This window comes from Patella vulgata, chromosome 1 (genome assembly GCF_932274485.2).
Source record: "Patella vulgata chromosome 1, xgPatVulg1.2, whole genome shotgun sequence".
NCBI lineage: Eukaryota > Metazoa > Mollusca > Gastropoda > Patellidae > Patella > Patella vulgata.
Genome location: NC_065879.2, coordinates 25,650,045 through 25,666,095, shown reverse-complemented (window position 1 = coordinate 25,666,095; position 16,051 = coordinate 25,650,045). Strand labels below are relative to the sequence as shown.

At 36.0% G+C, this 16,051-nt stretch overlaps 1 protein-coding gene across 1 annotated transcript; it reads right to left on the bottom strand.

The window, feature by feature from the left end:
* Positions 1–2,463: 2,463 nt before the first annotated feature.
* LOC126808812 (dedicator of cytokinesis protein 1) lies at positions 2,464–16,051 on the bottom strand. The gene has a single exon (XM_050533785.2). The coding sequence runs from the start codon at positions 15,960–15,962 to the stop codon at positions 10,452–10,454; it is 5,511 nt and encodes a 1,836-aa protein (XP_050389742.1). The 5' UTR covers positions 15,963–16,051; the 3' UTR covers positions 2,464–10,451.

Genomic DNA, 16,051 nt, shown 5'->3' with positions numbered 1-16,051 from the left:
CTAAGGTCATTTTGGTCCAGATTGTCCCATTCCTGTTGCAACGCAGCAGCAAGTTCTTGGACATTGGCAGGACGTTGTTGACGTTGACGTAACCTCTGTCCAAGCATGTCCCAGACATGCTCGATGGGGGAGAGGTCAGGACTCAGTGCTGGCCAAGGTAATGTGGTGATGTTCTGTTGTTGGAGGTAACCTGTAACGATCCTGGCCCTGTGACATCTTGCGTTGTCATCCTGGAAGATGAAACGGCGGCCATGACGTCGTGCGAACGGCACAACCTGGACTGCCAAGATGTTGTCCCGGTAGTACTGGCCTGTAACACGCCCTGCAACAACATGTAAAGCCGTTCTTCCAGCAACAGTGATGCCTCCCCACACCATAACAGAACCACCCCCAAATCGATCATGTCTGATGACGTTAACGTCTTGGAAGCGCTCGTTTCGACGACGCCACACCCTCCTACGTCTGTCCAAAAAATCAACAGTGAACCTTGACTCATCTGAAAACATCACATTGCTCCCGCGTCGATTATCCCAGTGTTGACGATCCCTACACCAACGACGTCTTGCCTGAATGTGATGATCTCTCAAACAAGGGATCACGCGAGGACGTCGGGCGCGAAGGTGACCCCTATGCAGTCGATTCCGAATCGTCTGGCCACTCACTCTCACACCAGTGTCTGTTTGAAGACGAGCGCTGATCTGATTTGCTGTGATGACACGATTTCTCAAGGCCAAGGTACGGATAAATCGATCCTGGGCTTGAGTTGTCGCCCTTGGTCGACCTGAGCGTGGTCTTTTCTGTACAGATTGTGTATCACGGTATCTGACCATAGCCTGCTTATGACAGACTGAGAAACATTCATCGTCCGCGCCACAACCGCTTGTGTTGTGCCGATCTGTAGCATGCCAAGGGCACGTAACCTTTCATTTTGGGTAAGCCGACGCATATTAAAATTTGTTTTCTGGTCACTAAAACAATTAAACTGATGTTTCCACCCTGGAATTCAATGCCACAATGACTGTAACATTCAAAGTCAGAGTCGTGCAAATCTTGGGTTGGACCCCCATGATGATCCCAAGCATCACCTGCATTCCATGCGGTAGCTATTGGTGCGTTTGGGCGTCACATGTAACTGGAAATGTTTCTTCTGTTAGGTTCTATAGTGACTTTTTTCGTAGTCATTTGCATATTTTAGTATTATGCCCCCAAAATCAAATATCCCCTACTTTTTTTGAATAGTATATGATGGGTATTTAGTTTAAAGTAATATGAAGTGGTCTTAAATGTCCGGTTAAAGCAAAAAGTGGGGAATATACATTACCGGTAACCATGTTTAGCTGCATACATCATTGAGTGGGGTCATAGTTCTATATGAGGGAAACAAGTGGTCTACAGTACGTGGTGGCCACAGAAAATGGGAAAGTCCATACGAAATGAACAGTTTTAAGGGATATGGAAACGATATTATTGTTTGCGCATTAAGTTTATTCCACCGGGCTGTTTCAGTTGATCTATTGAGTTATCATTTAATTGATGCATGCTGTCTGTTCTGACATAAAGTATTGGAAATAAGCAGTTTTAGATGCCATGGAAAAAATATTACGGTTTGCACATCAAGTTTATTCCACCTGGCTGTTTCAGTTGATCTGCTGATCTATCATTCAATTGATGCATACTGTCTGATCCGACATAAAGCATTGGGGCCTTGCAAAGGTGTTTTGGACAGACGAAGAATACCTTAAGGACAATCAATGAGGCGGGTGAAAGGTGGGGTAGGGGCAAGAGAGAGAGAAATTGGGTTTAATGTCTACTCAACACAAACTAGGTCATTTCGGGACTAACATATGGTTTAATTTTATTTCAATAATTCGCTTGCGTGTAGGGGTCTTTAGCAATGGGAGGAAACCAGAGGACCCGGACAAAACCCACGAGGTTGGACAGGCGACCCTACTCCTTGTCCTGTACAACCAGGGATTCGAAACCATGCCAGTTGACTCAATGACAGACTTTAGGATACAGCGCGCACGTGCTAACCCCGCAGCAATTGGGTCCGGAGCAAAGTAAAAAAATAATTTTCTCACATAGTATACAGTTGGATCCCACCTCTAAAAATTTCTGGGTCCGTGCATGTACCCTACCTCCTTCACCACACTCTAAATTTATAAGCACAATAGAAAAAAACCATGGTGAATTACGTATTGTTTAATGGTCGAGAGCGAGACATTAAGTAATATATTGTAACAACAAGAGGACCGTCAGGTCCGAGTGTTTTTACAATATATTACGCAATGTCTCAGCTCGAGACCATTAAACATCTTAAAATACAGACACCCCGCACGTGCGTTTACAGTGAAATACGTCACTCGAGTCTAATATTTGACAAGGTACGATTGGCAAGTTGCCCGTACGATTATTTGAAATAATGGTACGCCAACATCAAAGGGTGACGTCACATCTGTATTTTAAATATATTTATTCACATACATTCAGCTGTTCGTTGAAAATATTGTAATAAATGTATAATATTAATAACATGTTTATAGTACATATTCATGCACTTAGATATATAAATTATATAAAGGTTCACCTGTAGATTTAGTTTTGAATCAACAATTTTATTGTTAGGAACTTTTTATATACTTAGTGTATATATATATATACTAGCTTTGTAACTTATTATATGTTATATATATATCCCAAGACTTGGAAATGCGAAACAATAAAATCTGTTTATAAATTTTATCTGGCAGGGTTCTACTAATCTTGCTATCTTTTGTGCAGATTTATCAAGCAAATATGAAACTACATATACTTATAGTTTGTCAGACTAGTAAGATTTAATTTATTCTTTCAAATATAAAGTGATGGCTAATCAAAATAAGTTCTTCTATATTTTGATAATTAGAAAAAAGTTACAATCTTCATTTGATAATTATAATTGTTATGAAAATATCTTTCCAAGTCTTAAATGTTGAATAATAATTTCAGTATATTAATTAAAGTGTATATGAATAATTTGTGTTTTCTTTCAATAAAAGATAAGAAAAATATGGATTTTTATCAAAATAACTGGTATAGATAATGTTTTGATAAATATATGGAATTTAATACAACATTCTATTTGATAATACCACGATTAAGCCACTCATAATACAGATCTTTTTTTGACGCACAACAGCAGATTATTTTTCTCTTGTCCGTGGAAGATTAAAAATCAAACATTGCAGGCTACAAATTCATTTGTCAAAAATATACGCTGTTTCACTGTACAACAGCATTACAATAGTCAATATAATTCAATATTGATTAATGCATTTGCATTTGTTTCATAATTTTTTTTTAAAAGTTGTATACCATTAAGGATGGTGGTATAAATTGAATAAACTAATGTAAACTCCAAATGGCTAAGTACAGTCTTACGGTCTTAATTTTGACTTACATCTTGGCATGTTACTGTTAGTTTCTTATTGCTCACAAGATATATAAACAAATGGTCCTTATAATTTGACTCAAAATGTATTGTACAACAGAAAATTCATTAAAATATTAATCGTTATTAAACTGCTCAATCACTACTAGACAATCCTATAAAAAAAGTATGTGTTGCCCATTTAACCCACATATTCAGAATTTTATATTACAAAATAGTTATATGACTGAAATAGCAGTACTTGAATTTCTATTTTCCCTGTTTACGTCAGAGAAAGATCTGTTCACAACCATGATCAGTTTTATTCGTCGTGTACAAAATATGTTTGGTAACAATAATTCATGTCACAGGTACTTGAAATTAAATTCGTGGTGGTATATCTTTCACTATAAATAAAGCTATACTACTAAGATCATAAATTCGAGTCTCTGTAATTCAGATTCCCTGGGATTCATCTACAAAGGAAATTAATTAACTGCTCAACAAAGAATTGTGGGGAAATTAAATTAAAACTCTGACATAATGAATAAAACCAATATAACGAATTGAAAGAGGAAATAATTTAATTTTGTTTTCAGGTTGTTAATAGTTTCCATGAATAAACAAATTAAAGGCTTTGCTAGTGAATACAGTTGGTATTTTATTTAATTGACCTTAAAGCTTATCCATTTCTAACAGAAAGGAACTAATCCTTAACAGGCTTAGCATATTCATGCTATACTTTTTAAAACCTGCAATAGTGACTATCTTCTGAGAAACATATACTTCTCTGGTGTAATTAGGACCATCAAGATCGATGTCAGCCCACAATCAAGAACATTTTACAGTTTTCTTCCTTTCTATCTAATGATTTGAAATTCAGCAAGTATATCATATAATATATAAATCTGTGACATGTCCATAGTGAAAACCTTTGTTTTATTAGATATATATAAAATCCTAAAAAAATACAGAAAAAACTGATTTAACCCAAATATTCATCTTATCAGATTCTCCCTGTGAATAACATATTCTGTGACTAACGCATTCTGTTAATAACATATTCTGTGAAAGCAATTTCATATAAAGTATTAATAAAACTTGTACTAAAACCAATAAAATATTACTATAATCTTTCATAATTTGAAACTATTATACATGATTAGATAATAAATAGAGTTAATTATAATTTTCTAAAACATTCCTCAATAATACCTTGGAATTCAAGTTCTATCAATATTAATAATTTCTCAAACTACATATGTCATAATGTTCAAATCTAGATAATGCAAAAATCTCTACACAGTAAATTTATTTGAACAAATTTTTAAAAATATCTCTGAAAACTATACCCACAAATTTTGGATTCAAATCCATGTCAGTTTTGCAAAAGCAGAAAATGTAAAAAAAAATTTACAGATGGTCATTGGGTAAGACATAAGCCGATTTGCCCGTGACAAAAATTGTTTCCATAACAAGACAACAAAATGTTTCTTCCTTAAATCTAATATACTACACATAATAATAAATATTAAACTACATATTATTGTATATCATTGAACAACTACATTTAATCTAATCTACACATAAAATAATTGGTTCGTAAAACTAAAATAACACAATTTCAAACAACTACAATGCTTTCATTGACCATTTTTGCTATTAAAAAAACTATATAGATCAGCCATATTACCTTAAATAAGGTAACAAACAAACTTGCACACTATCTGATATTTTAGCTAATTTTAGTCAGTATAGCATATGTTTTGACCAAAATAAGGTCTTGTTGATTCAACTAAAAACTGATAAAATATTCCTTCATTTCTAAGAAACTGATACTAACAAGCCAACAGTGGGGCTGATGTCCCCCGCCGAAATCCCAAAATAAATAGATGACACATATTAATTAATAGCACAAATGAAATCGATTAGCTCTGCTTAGCTTCAGCTCGAAATGTTAATCATTGAACTCAGTCAAGACATTCACCTAATGAACATCTACATCAAGTTTAAACATTCTACCTCAATTAAAAGCAGAGTTGTTATTTTGCAAAGTCTTGACCAATCAAATTGCTTATCGCTGCTTAGCCTAAGCAGAAAATTCTCACCATTGAACTTAGTCAAGGTAATGATATAATGAATCTATATTCAGAGTTTCATCGCTCTCACTTCATTATAACCAAAGTTATCGTGCCCCAAAGCATCAACCAATCAGATTGCTTATCTCTGCTTACTGTAAGCATACAATGTTCATCATCTAACACCATCAAGCCTACACCAAGTTTGAACATTCTTATTGTGTTCCAAAGTCTCGGCCAATCAAATTGCTTATCGCTCTGCTTACCCTGAGCAGAAAATGCTCATTATCGAACTTAGTCAAGGTATTGATGTAATGAAACTATACACCAAGTTTCATCACTCTCACTTACTTAGAACTAAAGTTATCGTGTCCCAAAGCATCAACCAATCAAATTGCTTATCTCTGCTTACCCTAAGCAGAAAATGCTCATCTTCGAACTCCATCAAGGCATTGACCTAATAAACACCTACACCAAGTTTGAACATTCTAGCTCAATTAGAAAGAGAGTTATTGTGTCCCAAAAAGTGTGACGGACAGACAGACGGACGGGCAAACCCATTTTAATAGTGCCCTGCTTTCTTCGAAAGGTGGGGGACAATAAATATCAAGTAGGCAATGGATTATCATTTAATAAGCAATAAGACAAAGATAATCCTGGCAGTATTATGCAGTAGAACTGATCTGATACAGTTAATGCACTGATCTGATACAGTTAATGCACTGATCAGATACAGTTAATGCACTGATCAGATACATTAAACATAAAATGTACAAATGACACCCTCACTCCATTTATTCAAACAAAGAATTTCTAAATGTACAGGCTATCAAAAATACCTCTACTGTTTAAGAAATTAAAATGTTTCAAATGTATTTTGTGAAAAACAAGGGTATTTTAAACAACTTAAATTTTTTATCTGAGAAAGAATGTAACGTATCATTACTATACGAATAGTTCACCAGCCAAATTAAACCAGCAGTTGCCGTGCAAGATACGCCCATTTTGCAAGAGATTTTTCATACCATCAGGGGTTAGAATCCAGGAATTTATGGTCTGAAATGCATGAATATCGAAAGGAAATGAGATCTTTAATGAAAATCGGACAAAAATTGTGACCTCTAGTAGCTCCACAACCAGCGTATTACATAATTTTACACTATAATTTTAGCGTACAAGAAACTGGCAGTTTTATTTTGGTTTTTCCGAAATTTGAACCCACACATCATTAGGGTGTAACAATAATATATTTAAACGATTTTTACAATTGGATAGAAATTGTGACCTCTGAAGGGTCCAAAAGCTAATATCACGATTGTTTCATACAATCAAAGGCCATAATCCAGGAAGTTACAGTCCAATATGCGCGAATATCGAAAGGAACCAAGATCTTTGGAATATAAACACAAATTTTAAGTTTCATCAAAATTGGATAAAAATTGTCACCTCTAGAGGGTCCACAACTTAGTATTACATAACGTTACACTATCTGCATACAAGGGTCGGCATACAAAATGTCAGGCAGTTTCGGTCCAATTTTCAAGAAATTTGAACTCAAACGTCGTTAGGTTATAACAGTGATATATTAAATGATTTTTACATTTGGATAGATATTGTGACCTCTGAAGGCCCCACAAGCTAAATCCTGATTTTTTTCGTACAATCTGGGGCTATACACATGAAAATGTGGGCGTATAAAAGACCAGGTAACTGGATGTTAATAATGTTCTGTTTGTATACTATTAATGATATGTTATGGTCTATGGTTAAGCAAAGATGATAAACCAGCGGTTGCCGGGCAAGATACTCCCACATTTTGTAAGAGATGGATAGAGAACAAGCTAAACACAAAAGCGATTTTTAGTCCAATTAGGGGCCTTAATCCAGAAAGATATGGTCTGACATGCGTAAATATCGAAAGTGACTGAGATCTTTGCGATATAAAGATATATTTTCAGTTCCATCAAAATTGAAAATAAATTGTGACAACCTTCATATTACATACTTTTACACAATTTGCATACAAAGAGCGGCCATTTTATCGAGTAGTTTCATTTCGATTTTCCCAAAATTCGAATTCAACCTTCATTATGGTGGAATGGTGATATATTTAAACGTTTTTAAAATTGAATAAAAAATTGCGACCTCTAGAGAATTGTACAATCATGGGCTGTAATCCTGGAAGTTACGCTCTGATATGCGCAAATAGCAAAAGGAACCAAGATCTTTGGGACATAAACATACATTTTAAGTTTCATCACAATCTGATAACAATTGTGACTTCCAGAGAGTCGAAAAACCTTGGTATGACATACTTTTACAGTATTTGTGTACACAAGGAGCCGCCATTTTGGTCCGATTTTCATGAAATTAGAACCCACCCGTCATTAGGATGTAACGGTAATAAATTTAAATTTTTTTTGAAATTGGATAAAAATTGTGACTTCTAGGGGTCCACAAGCTAAAGATAGGTTGCCAGGCAACGAAACATACGCCCACAGCAGCTAAATTGTCAGGGCAGTCAACAAGAGTTGTCACATATTTTTACTTTTTTCGGTAATGAAACATTTATAATACACTAAAATCTGATTAAAAGTAACAACTCATTAAGTAATTCAGAAAATCCGTAGTATGCTAACATTTAGTACACGAAACATTTAATATCATGGATTTAGCTGTTCAAGTTATCAAATTTCATTGAAACGCGATATACTTGTTCGTCTCAAGACCTTAACTCTGTGAATCAATCTGAAGTCAATCGGATGATAACTTTAGCCTCCAGAGCATCACAAGATTTTTCAAAGTGATCAAGGGCCATAACTTTGGCAGTAATTATCGGAAATCTGAAAATCAACAGAATTCTTCGTCTCATGACCTCAAACACTGCGTATAAATTTAAAGTCAATTGGATATTAACTTTAGCCTCTAGAGCATCCACAAGAGATTTTGAAGTGATCAAGGGCTTTAACTCTGGCTAAATTATCGGAAATAGCTGAAAATCAATAGGCTTCTTCATCTCATGACCTTAAACACTGTGTATAAATTTAAAGTCAATCGGATATTAACTTTAGCCTCTAGAGCATCCACAATTGCTGGTGGAAGCCGGAAGGACGGACGGGGGCGACGACAATTGAAATGTGGTCGTATAAAAATGCAATTTTTCGAACAATTAGGGACAATAATCCAGGAAGTTATGCTCGGATATGCGTGACTATCCAAAGGAATCAAGATCTTTGTGATATAAACATAAATTTAAATTTTCATCAAAATCAGACAAAAATTGTGGCTTCCAGTGGTTCCACAACCTTGACATACCAATATTTTTACACTATTTGTGTACGAGGGTTGGCCATTTTGTCTTGCAGTTTTGGTCAGATTTTCACGAAATTTGAACTCAACCATCATCAGGGTGTAACAGTGATATAGTCACAGGTTTTTTCAAATCAGATAAAAATTGTGACCTCTAGGGTCATAATTCAAGAAGTTACGATCCGATATGTGCAAATTTTAAAAGTAACCAAGATCTTTGGGTTATAAACATGTATTTCAAGTTTTATCAAAATCGGATCGAAATTGTGACATCTAGAGGGTCGACAACCTTGATATACCATATGTTTACACTATTTGCATACGAGGGGCGTCCATTTTGTCCGGCAGTTTTTGTCTGATAATTGCAAAATTTCAACTCAACCAACATTGCAGCGTTACGGTGAAATATTCAAACGTTTTTTTTAAATTGTATAATAATTGTGACCTCAAGGGTCATAATTCAGAAAGTTACGATCTGATATGCACTAATATCGAAAGAATCCTGGATCTTTGGGTTATAAACATGCATTTCCAGTTTCATCAAAATCAGATGAAAATTGTGAAGCTAAACATTTCACTTTTCGTACAATCCATGAAGTTATGGTCGGATACATGCCACTATCGAAAGCGACCAAGATCTTTGGTAGATTGACCTATACAGTATGTCAAGTTTTGTCAAAATCGGATAAAAATTGTGACCTGTAGAGTGTTCACAAAATTTTTTCAGACAGACGGACATCCTGACAGACAAGGGCGACGACAATATACGTCCACATGAAAATGTGGGCGTATAAAAAGCACTTCCATAAACTATTCAAGATAAAATACATCTGATATTTAACTCACTTAAAAAATTAAAATAAAATTGCTTTAAGAAATGAACCAAGAACATTTTGGCAATATGTACAATTTGGTAGGGTTTAATTTATAATTAAATACATATTTTTAAGATCAAATTTCATATTCTTTTCTCTTATAGTTTCTTGTTTGATTTAAACTCAAGACTAGCACATCAAACTTGTACTTTGTTTAATTGATTTAGGAAAGTAATTTGAGGTCCAACTTTTATGCAGTCTGATCAAAATAATCATTCTTTTTTCACTAGTTGATACAGCACATTACAGTTAAGGTTCCCTATTCAATGCCACATTTTCTGCTTGAAACACAAATAATAGCACCTGTTTCAGCAAAGTTATTTCTAATTATTCAGCAATATATGTGTATCCAATTAAATTTGTTACCCATATATAAAAAACACTACTATTCTCAACTACTAGTACTAAAATAATTTCAGTGTCCACAATAATACTAAATTCGTGTGTTCTGACTGTTGACTAAAGCACAATACACTTTCTTTTAAAAACTGGTAAAACAATGTCCTAAGTGTCTTTAAAAAAACAAAACAACACAAACAAATTGATCAATAAAAACCCAAAGTCTTTCCAGTTGCCGAGAACTTTCGTTGTTGCTTTATCTTGTGAAAGCTAGTTCTGGTTGATGCTGAACCGATCTTAATTCTTAAAATACTAAATTAAGTGGAATATTATTCAGATCTCTTTCACTGGTTATTCTAGTCATACACATATATTCAGCATTTAATCGTTATAGCAGCATAAAATGTCATGATTCAAAACAATAAAAGATCATTTGGCCTATCAATGAGGCTTCTTTGGCACTGGGGGAGGCCTGTCGGCCTCAGGTAAGGGTGGTTGGGGTTTATTTTTGATAGATGGTGTTGCTGAAGGTCTGCGTGGCAAAGTTTGAGGATCCACATCAACAGTATTAGTATAATCTGCATAAGCCGACTTTTCAGGAAGTGGTGGAGGTTCATCTGATGAGAATGCATCACTAGTATCTGATGTAGCTGTTGTGTTTGAGGCAAGACTTAAAGAACTTGTACTCAAATTATCACTCCTGAATTGATTACTTACAGGACGACTATTTTTATCTGATTCTGGTCTAGGTGGTCTTCTTGTCACAAGTTGTTCGCTCAGTTCTATAGGTTGTTCCAGTGAGGTGCGATTATCTGTAATAGAGTCTGCCACTGCAGAAGCTCTCTTGATAATGTTACCCATTTTGGATTGCAGACTTGTTTTTCCTGGTGACACAGACGTTTTGTCTGGTCGTACCCAAACAGATTGTGTCCTGTGACCTGAAGGGTATTTGTTTGGGGTTAAGGAGTTGATGTCAGAAGATGAGGAAGATGATGTGCTTGGATAATAACCGCTAGTCCTGCCTATAGCTGTGTTAGGAAGGGATTGGTTTCTTCTTAATGATGCACTAGCAAATCCTTTGTCAGCGACCTTAATGCCATATTCTTTTTCAATTATATTGCACATTTCAGCAAATCTTTGTTCCATGTGGGTGTGAAATGGTTTCAAGTTTTCAGGAGCCTTCCTTCGATGAATCATTAAAGCATCCCTTAGTAATGTTACTTGCTGAAGAGTGAGCTGTTTTAACTTCTCTATCAGTTCACTGTCATGCTGGCATTCACTGTGTAACAGATATTCTCCATTATAAAAAACTTTGTACATAGAGATTCCACCATTTACTGCTGGATCAACAACACCATTCAGCAACATCCCTAATGGATCGACACGAAGATTTGGATCAAGGCGATGCTGTTCTATCATTGATAAAATCTTCTTGTTTTTGTTTTCTAGTGTCTCAATGGCACTTTCTAGAGGGCTGACTGCAAATGTGCTCATTGAAACAACTGGGTACCATCCAACAATACCAGGTAGAGGATAAGACGTCACCAGGTTGGTTCTCTCTAGCCACATCTTGGTGACATCATTTGGGCTTTCGTCAGATTTTCTAGAATAGGTGAATTTTTGGACTTCATTGACCATGTAATATTTCAGGATTTGTTCCCCAACTTGTTTATTTTTGAAAGGTTCCTTTAACTCCATGATTGGACTGACAGCATTTATCTGCAGATGCTGTCTGGGAGATTCTTTAATTTCATCAGTAGGAGGATCAAGAGTCTTCATCAGCTCAGCATTAGGAAAGAGAATTTGCATTCTGGCATTGAAGTCCACCAGCCTTTCATACTCTTTACCTCTGTATATAAAGGCCTTATTTTGTAAAAATGAGGGAAAACCCCAACCGTAGTAACCAACCCTAAAATATTCTGGCTCTGGTCGCATCTGTCTCATGATATTGTCAAAGAGTTCAGCAAGACGTTTATGAGTTTTGCTCAGACTCATATAATCGAAGAGTTCTTTTTCATATAGCTGAGTCAGTTCCTTACAAAGTTCAATGCCCTTTTCCCACATTTTACCTTTATCAAAACAGGATATGATGTCATAATACAGGTATTCCTTTAGCTCTCGGTGTGTTATGGCTTCTGGGTATTTGTTATTGTGCAACATGGGTGGCAGTTGTTCTTCGGACCAGTTCAACAGTTTGGCATACAGGATGAGTGTGTAACCAGCTTCTGTGAAGTTGTCGCATTCCATGTGTAAATCGTGTAACTTGTGAAGGTAGCGGATATACATTTCTTGTCTGTTGATGGCATGATAGAAATCCAACAGGTTGACAATGCAGCTCATACGATGTTCCTTAACTTCATCCTTCATAATGAGCCTGTATTCTAACAGTCGTTGCAATAGCTTTTGAATCATTTCCACAAAAGATAAGCCTTGCTCTCTCATGGTTGAGTGTCCATCACACTTATTGTAAAGGATTTCATACATTAGTTCTTGATACTCTGGATCTCCCCGTCCTTCTTCCACTAAAACATCCAGCTGTGTGATCATTTCATTTTCAACAAAGTTAAAATTCCCCTGGATTCGATTTGATTTGGGGATTGGTTGCCCAAATTCACACTGCATCATGTCAAAGAAGATTGGTATAGTCGCTTTCCTGAGCTCTGTTTCTGGAATGAGCGTGACTTCTAGAATTGGTCCAACTAAATCAGGAATGAAGTGAATTTTGTTGGGACCAAGATTAAACCACATGGATCGAATCTCAAACCCTGCTTCTCTTCTCATATCTTTGTATTTTGTGACTATTTTGTTTCTTTTTGTTTGGGTGAATCGCTCCAGTTGCAGGGCATCTTGAGTCAAGAAGTCTTTGGCACAGTGGAAGAAATTATTCCACAACTGTTGTTCGAAAGGATTTGAAAATTTATCATGGATTGTATTGGCAAAGAATCGCAATGCTCGTAAGATGATGCTATTCTGAATCATTACCATTTCAACCCAATCTCTGGGAAAGACATTGTGGCCAAACAAGTCCTGAAACACCATCAAAATTTCCATCAGAAAGTCTAGGAGGTCAAAGGTTGTTGGGAAGCTTTCAATATAACTCAGGTAGTGATTTTCACTCATCTGGCGTAAAATACTTAACATAACTGACACACATTTTCCAACAGCCGTTGACTTTCTATCCATTCCAATAACTGTCTGTATGACTGTCCTTAAGATGGATTTTGTGACAATAGTAAGATCACTATCATGGATCCCTGTTTCTGGTAGATAAAGGCAATGCATGATATCACTTAGAACATCAACACATGCTTCTATCTCAACATTCTTTTCCATCATTTCTTTTGTGTGTTGAAAGATGGCTTTGATCAACACCTGGCGACATTCAGCTCTTTTAAACAAATCTGTGTGGATAAGATCATCGATACATTTCATCTTTTGTCTGGCAAGACGATCTTTAGGAACATTAGCGATAAACTGGACCATAATTGTTGCAAGTTCTACTGGATCGAAAACTGTGATGACATCTGCCACTATAGAACTGATGTACTTCAAAGCAGCACCTTGGACTAGGAGAGTTTGGTCACTAGTGTACATCATCATACCATTTATGGACAACAGAAGCTGCTTAAGTGTCATCTCAAACTGTTGCTTTCCTCGGCCTTCATTAATCATGGCGAAGAGTAGTCTTGATTTAATCACAAACTTCAAAATGTACTCCAAGGATTTCATGGCTCGAAGAAGAGGTTGTTCATGATCTGATTTTTCATTAGCATTGTCTACATAATACTTGAGAATGGCCATAAGTTTGTTGTAGGCCATTGCAAAACTGAAGTTGGAATCAATGTAAGCATCCAAAACTGGTCTAAACTGATGATATTTTCTGTCTGATATTAGAGCAATGATGTAAACAAGTGCATCAAATACCAGATTGTCACAAAGTTCGGAATTTGTGTTCTGCATTAGGATGTTAAAAAGAGAGTCCAATAAATCTTGTAAAAATTTAACAATTTCTTCTCCTTCTTCTTTCATTAGATGTTCTAAATGTCTTTGGAGAGATTTTGTGTCAGATAAGACTTCCTGCCACTTCAATAAACCGAGCAGATCCAGGTTATTTGTCAACTTTGTCGAGCAAACATACGTTTCCATTGTAAAACTATCTTTACTGTTGTATACAATGCTTCCTGATTTTGACTGTACATGAATCTTACCCGAGGGATGATTGGCATAACGATGCTCCAGCTCTTTTTTATTTGTGGGTAAATTCAAATATCCACGATCTTCATGCTTCTTACACTCTAATTTGTACACAAGAAGCTCATGAACACAATCCTCCATAGTTGTTCCATTTTCATTCATCAATCTGATGTAAGACATCGCAAAAGGTTTTTCAGATCTGTCCTTTGCTTCAGCTGATGATCTATGCTTGAATAGGAATTTAAGGTGAAGCCCGCGAAACTCTTCTTCAGTAGAACTGATGGTGACTTTGAGTGTTTCATGCCATTTTGGTTTGTCTTCATGATAGTAGACCATGGACTTGTATTCACCGCACATCTCGTCACCACAACCATGGCTAATGACCTGTTGTAGAGCATCTCCTCGGCTATTACAAACCAAGACAGTAACTTCTACATTACGATCAGTCGTCTTTGTTGCACTCTTGTAAAATTCTCCACTCATGATTGTTATGTAGATATCATTACGTACATCCCCTGGCATGATAACTTCTGGGAAACCAATCTTGCGTGCAAATGTACATCCTTGACTAATGACATGGGGATAGTCCTCCTGCACCTGCTTGAGGTCCCCAGATAACACTTTCATCGAAACCCAGATTCCCTGACCCTTATGATTAATATCCTTTGCCACAATTACTTTTTTAGTCACCGTTTCCATAAATTCTTCCCCACATTGTTGAAATGGAATAAAATGCTGTTGATCTTCGTTGTATTCCTTTGTCCCCTGAATTAGTTCAGATATATCCATTGCTGCTACTCCAAATGGTCTTCTTATTCGCTGTGTATTTTTAGGATTTTGGGCTTTAGTGTCCATTACCCCAATACGAATGATTTGAAAAACTAAAAATACTTTTTCACGAAGTCTGTCTTTTGTTCCCAGATCAGTGAAGACAACTTTAAAATTATTCAACATATCAATGTCTTTTGGTACTCCTTCCTTTGTCCATTTTACAATATAATTTTCACTAATGAATTTTCCTTCCTTAGAGTCATATAAATTCATTAAAATATCAGCATCTTCTCCGATCTTAACAACAAAGTTTCGTAACATCACAAAGAGATTAAAAGTACTTGGCCAGGCAAATTTTGATTCGCTTTCAACTTCAATACCTGAAGATTCTAATTTGATATTTTTAATAGTTTCTGCAGCAGTCACATGTCGACGATACACTTCAATAATACTTGTATGATCTAAATTAAGCATATTTCCGAAATTGTCCCTTACTACCAAATCACGGTTTAATAAAGCATTTCCATAGTCTATTTTCATTGTTACCTGTTGTTGTAAGGCTCCAAGTTCATCTATTGTTAGTTTACGTGAGAGGGCTTTCTGTCGCCATGCGAACAGATCTGTCAGCATGTCTTTTACACGGTCAAAGTCTTTACCTCGTATGACATACAACATTTTCCAAATGTCATTCCATTCCTTTAAAACCGATGAGATTTCTTGAGCCACCAATGGTTCTTTAGGCGTGATAATTTCCATGCCTCCATGCATCTCTGACACACATTCCTTGACACAGACATAAGATTTTGGGAAAATTCCATGTAATCGCTTGTTTTTAATCGCAAAACCTCTGTACCATTCTTCACATTCTTCAATAATTTGGACGGCATCTCCGACATCCAACTGAAGTTTGTGATCTCCGGCGCCATTATAATTATAAATGGCGACACAAAGTTTGGTCTTTGCGTCTGTTTTTCTCCAGACCGTCATTTTACAAGTCTAACATTCCAGTGTCAATACTATATGGTGACTAATTGTAGTTATCACATCAAAAACCCTGCCCTTCTCTTCGGAAGGAA